Below are 6000 nucleotides of genomic sequence, written 5' to 3' on the forward strand. Positions count from 1 at the left end.
GCATCAGTTCTGTGCCAGCTCTCCTACTGTCCTGATTCCAGTTCAGCACATCCTGGCAGTCACAGAAATCCTCACAAAGCAATGAGAAAACACACGAGCAGCAGGAGAAAAAAAAAAAAATAGCTATAGCTGCTCTACATAAAGTAAATTAGCAGGCTAAAGCCCGTTATGTGTGTGTTATGAGCTGGTTTAATACCGCTGCATTCACACATCGCGCTCTCCCACACGCCCGGGACATGAGGGTTGCCCCGGCCAGGCCCAGGTCCCTGAGGGAAGGTGGGAGGGAAGAAATGCAAATCTGCACAAGACGTCAAACGCCTCCCCGTGGGAGCAGGTTTCTTTCTTGCCCTTTCCCCGATCAGTTTAACCTCGGAAGAGCAATACCCGATTACCCCTGTTCTGGCTTGCGTAACTGGCCGTGGCAATGGTGACCATGAATCAAACCAGCTCCGGACCCGGCGTCTGGTTAGAAATAGCCCGAGGGTCGGGGGGCACAGCCGGGAGACCCCCGGCTGCAGCGGCCCTCAGAAGGCACGGGAGGAGGAGGAGGAGGAGAATGGAGGAAGGCTTTGCCGGGGGCAGGCCGAGACAAGGGAGCGGAGTGTGGGCAGGACCGGCGCTAGGCCGGAGCAGGGGCAGGGATGGGGACGCGGCCCCGCAGGGTCCCGCCGGCGAGCGCTCACCTCCTTCCAGCGGAGCTGCCGCAGGCTGATTTTCAGGGCCTCCAGGGAGGTCTTGGCCTTGGAGCTGTCCACCGTGACCCCGGGCCGCCGGGCGCTCTCGACCCCGCTGCGGCGGCCCGGGGTCCGCCGGGCCCTGCCCCGCACCGCCCTCCCGGCCGAGCCCTGCGCGCCGGCCCCGCGCCGGCCCCGCTCCTGCGCCCGTTCCCGTTCCCGTTCCCGTTCCCGGCCGGGCAGCGCCCCTTCCCCCGAGACGGGCGGGCAGCCCCGCGGGGCCTCAGCGGGCAGGGCCGGGGACCCCGGGGGCTCCTCCGCCTCGCGGGCCGCCTCCATCTCCACCGGTTCCAGCCCGGCCGGCTCCATTTCCGCTATCCCAAACCCGGCCGGTTCCAGCCCGGCCGGCTCTATTCCTTCTGTCCCCATCCCCGCCCGTTCTATCCCCTCTGTCCCCGTCCCCGCCGTCCCCAGCCCGGCCGGTTCCAGCCCAGCCGGCTCTATTGCCTCCGTCCCCATCCCCGCCCGTTCCGGCCCCTCCGTCCCCATCCCCGCCGGTTGTGTCCCCTCTGTCCCCGTCAGTTCTGCCCCCACCGGTTCTATCCCCTCTGTCCCTGTCCCCAGCCCGGCCGGCTCTATTGTCTCCGTCCCCATCCCCGCCGGTTGTATCCCCTCTGTCCCCGTCCCTGTCCCCGCCGGTTCTATCCCCTCTGTCCCTGTCCCCAGCCCGGCCGGCTCCATCCCCGCCGGTTCCATCCCGCCCCCGCTCCCCGCCCGTTGCCATAGCAGCGGCGCGGCCGGTGACCCGCTGGCTCCGCCCCGCCGCCGTGAGGCGCTGACGCCGCCCCCGCCATTTTGGGACCGGGCACAGGCCCCGCCCCGCGCAGTCCGAAATGGCCTCCGGGGCGGGCGGGGCCGCCATGTTGGAAGCGGGCGAGGCGCCGCCTCAGGCCGGGCCGGGCCCTGCCCCGCACCGCCCGCCCGGCCGAGCCCTGCGCGCCGGCCCCGCGCCGGCCCCGCTCCTGCGCCCGTTCCCGTTCCCGTTCCCGGCCGGGCAGCGCCCCTTCCCCCGAGACGGGCGGGCAGCCCCGCGGGGCCTCAGCGGGCAGGGCCGGGGACCCCGGGGGCTCCTCCGCCTCGCGGGCCGCCTCCATCTCCACCGGTTCCAGCCCGGCCGGCTCCATTTCCGCTATCCCAAACCCGGCCGGTTCCAGCCCGGCCGGCTCTATTCCTTCTGTCCCCGTCCCCGCCCGTTCTATCCCCTCTGTCCCCGTCCCCGCCGTCCCCAGCCCGGCCGGTTCCAGCCCAGCCGGCTCTATTGCCTCCGTCCCCATCCCCGCCCGTTCCGGCCCCTCCGTCCCCATCCCCGCCGGTTGTGTCCCCTCTGTCCCCGTCAGTTCTGCCCCCACCGGTTCTATCCCCTCTGTCCCTGTCCCCAGCCCGGCCGGCTCTATTGTCTCCGTCCCCATCCCCGCCGGTTGTATCCCCTCTGTCCCCGTCCCTGTCCCCGCCGGTTCTATCCCCTCTGTCCCTGTCCCCAGCCCGGCCGGCTCCATCCCCGCCGGTTCCATCCCGCCCCCGCTCCCCGCCCGTTGCCATAGCAGCGGCGCGGCCGGTGACCCGCTGGCTCCGCCCCGCCGCCGTGAGGCGCTGACGCCGCCCCCGCCATTTTGGGACCGGGCACAGGCCCCGCCCCGCGCAGTCCGAAATGGCCTCCGGGGCGGGCGGGGCCGCCATGTTGGAAGCGGGCGAGGCGCCGCCTCAGGCCGGGCTGTGGGACGGGCGCTGTGCCCGCCGTGCCCTTCGCCACCGAACCGCCCGGGTGGCCCCGGCACTCGGCCCGCTCCTCACCGTGCGCCCGAAAGGTTCTCGTGTGAGACGGGGCTCTGGCCGCCGTTACAAAGCGCTGCCTCTCACAAAGGATGTTCCCATGGACCGTTCGGGTTCAGCTGCATCGGTGCTGAGAGAGCCCATCTGCGGAGTTTGAACTCGCTTAGGCACAGAAGGAAAATACGAAAACGGCTTTTGCACTGTCAGTAATGGAATGAATAACCTTAACAGCAGCTCCGTGATCAACCTGAGCAAGCTGGAAGGTTCCCTGCCTAGAGCAGGGGGTTGGAACTATGTAATCTTTAACGCCGCTTCCCACCCAAACCATTCCAGAACTGTCTGATTAATTACTAATTGCAGAACGCTACATTAATCCCTCGGGATGCAGCAATGAGGCGATGGAATGGAGAAGGTGTCAGCGGAGCGCTGCTGGAGCAGAGCCCGGGCTGTGGGAGCGGGGGAGCGCGGGCTGCGGGCAGGCGGTGGCGCTGCGCCCCGGGAAATCCGAGCGCCGGGATTCGGGGAAAAAACAGCAATAATCAGGGTTCTGTGTGAGGGAGCGATCACCAGAGCCGTGATCTGGAGCAGGCCTGAAACGGGATATCAGCAGAATTTGTTTAAACTACAGGAAAATTTAAATAAATGCAGAAAAAGTTGGCACCGCCAGTTAGCTGCGAGATAAAATAACAAGGTCGTGTCAAGATTGTTTTTTCAGTGTCTCACCAGTCTTCCATCATTTACCCTTGCAGGCAGTGAAGAAACTAATTAATTAATTAAATAGAGTGATGTCTTGCAATGTGAAGTGACCAGGAGGGCTGAGGTCAGGTAGCTCGCTCTTGGGTACTCTCATGTTGCTATTAAAAGATGTACATTCTTTTTTTATAGCTGTGACAGTGTTTAATTAAAAACTTGGGAGCATTTCCATGTTCCAGCAGGAGCTCAGAGGGGTTGGTAATGTTGGCAGGATGAGCTGTCTGGGTGGTGTCTTTTCCATGTCCATCACTGAAGGCACATCCTTGGCTTCACCACCAGATCACAGAAAGGTTTGGGCTGGGAGGGACCTTCAAGATGATCTCATTCCAAACCTCTTCCCTGGGCAGGTACAAATCGGAAAGAAAAATTAATATTTTGTTTATGTTCAACTTTGGCATAAAAATTCAGTTGTAAGAAAAGCAATTCAGAGGTGGTGGAGTGTGATTTAAAGTGGTGACCTGACTCTGCCTCTCTCTTATTTTACTGCCAGACTCCCAGATGAATATTTTTAACACAGAAATTTATCCTCACCAATGTCAGCAGTGCTGAAAGAAAGCCAGGGATAGAGTTAAGATGGGCCAAAGCATTAAGAGACATTGGAGCATGGGAAATACCAAACAAAATGATTGCAAAGGGGAGATATTTTTATATCTAATTATCATATATCCACATTTCTTACAGGCTAATAACAGACTAGTTGTTCCTCTACAGAGAAGCTGTAATAGATCCCACACCTGGTTTGCCTGTGCTGTGTGGATAAAACCCTCGTTTCCTGTTGGGATAAACAGAGTTGGGCTGCAGTGGGGTCAGGCTGCACGTGGCATTCAGGTTCAGCAAGGTGGGCAGCAAAGCATGGCTTGGGCAGCACTGAGGCACAGGGCAATGCAGAAGGAGACTCCTGCTGAATACAGCAAGCTGGGTCTAGCAGCAGGAGAGAAATGAGAAACTTGAGATCATCTGTCCCCTGTGAGGAGAGGGGAAGTTTGGTTACGAGGTGCTCTTAAACACAAGGCTGTTTCCTCAGACCCATGCTCAGAGGGAGCTGTTGATAAGAACAGATTGTTACTATCTTCTGATAATAAGTGAACTAGAATGTGGATTCCATCCAGGAGAACTGTAATGTCCCTATGCTCTCATTAATTAAATTCAGGATATCAAAGACAGCAGAGGTACTGGCCTAATTTAATGGGAGTGGGGAAGGATCCTGTTTGATTGTACAGCATTTTACTCATCTCTCAGACTAACATCTTCACTCTCATTTACCCAAAACCATCACTTACCTGATGTCTGGGTGTGCACAGGTAAGTGCCAGGTCCAAGAGGAGTCCAGGAATAAAGCAGTTTTACAGATGCAGCAAACTGAACAGTTTTCCATCATGACACCATGCTGATCCCACAGCTCACACCGGGGGCTGTGCTGCCAACCTGTGGCACGTGGAATTCATGAGTTGGGCATGTGAACATGTCAAGCTTATGAGGTTATCATTTTACTTAGTAACATTTTTCTCTACTAATATATTTCCCTTCTTCTAGTAAGCATTTTTGTTTCCAAGTTGGGATCAACATTTTTAGCTTTTATGTAGGATCATAAGGGCAGTAACTTTTTTTCTATACTTTTCTTTTTTAAAGACAGCCAAGATAAGAAAAACAAAGTAGCATGTAATTTGCAAAAAGAACATACCATCTTTTTAAAATATCATATAAAACTGGCCTCCTGCCAAATGCAAATTTGCAGAAATACTTCAGTGTACCCTTTTGAAAAAGAACACATTCCTTAAGCTATTGTTAAAAGAAAAAAAAAAGTTACTCATGAAGAACTATCCATCTGTGTCTGAAGTTAATAGTTCCTCTTGCAACGATGGTATCTCCTGTCAGTTGTTCTTTCACAAATCCATGAGAAAGCAATGCTCTATAAAATGAAAAGTCAGAAGAAAACAAATCTAGCAAACAGACCCCACTTGGAAAACGTCCGTGGTGGGCTTATGCTTCAGCCTGGATTTAAATCCATATACATCACTCCGTGCTGCCCATGTTTATGTTTGACCACAGCAGATTTGTGGTTGACCTACATACGCAAACAAAACATTTGCTGCATATTTGGGGTGGGGGGATTTGCATGATAGAAGATGATGAAAATATGCATAATTGTAGATGACATTTTTTGTTGCCAAGTCCTGCTGCACAGCCTTTGGAGCTGGCCATGCATGAAGGAGGCTTGCAGCCCTGACGGGCAGATTGCCTGGCCGCACTGCGGAGCTGAACCGCCGAGACATCGAGCTTCTGTTTCTTGTGAGCAACACAAATCTGGTGCAACCATCTCACCAAGCAGCCCCTGCGCTCGCGGAGGACACGTAGGACACTCGCTGAGGGGGCTGAAACCATGAGTTCCACATGCCATCTCTGATTTCCCTCCATGGGGCAGCTCAGGAGACTCAAAGATTTTGTTTAGGAGTTTTCTCGGTATTCCTGAAATCCCCAATGCATCAGGGAGTAACATCACACAACTTAGTCAACAGCAGCTGGTTTATCTGTTCTTGCCCCCACATTTCATCCCACAGCAGCATTTCTAGGAAGTCTCCTGGTGCGTTAGTGCACTGGAGGCTTTGCTCTAAAAATTGCACCAGCAGAAGTACATATTAATAATGTTGATAAAGTGGCACGACAAACCCAGATCTCCTAAGACAGCAAGCAGGCACAGACCTCACAGCTCTTGTGTGTGATATGGAAGTGCTCTCCTGTAAAAG

General features: G+C 56.3%; 1 protein-coding gene across 3 annotated transcripts in view; it reads right to left on the minus strand.

The window, feature by feature from the left end:
• Window positions 1-1082, minus strand: part of TTLL11 (tubulin tyrosine ligase like 11) — a 39279-nt gene extending 38197 nt beyond the window's left edge. For 2 of the 3 annotated variants that reach the window (XM_041483984.1, XM_041483983.1), the window contains exon 1: window positions 684-1043. In XM_041483984.1, coding sequence (XP_041339918.1) covers window positions 684-1043 — 360 coding nt within the window. Of the gene's footprint in view, window positions 1-683 lie in introns of all 3 variants that reach the window. The other variant, XM_041483986.1, reaches the window with a different exon arrangement.
• Between the last annotated feature and the right edge of the window lie 4918 nt (window positions 1083-6000).

Source organism: Pyrgilauda ruficollis, unplaced genomic scaffold (assembly GCF_017590135.1).
Source record: "Pyrgilauda ruficollis isolate IOZ18807 unplaced genomic scaffold, ASM1759013v1 scaffold62, whole genome shotgun sequence".
Lineage (NCBI taxonomy): Eukaryota > Metazoa > Chordata > Aves > Passeriformes > Passeridae > Pyrgilauda > Pyrgilauda ruficollis.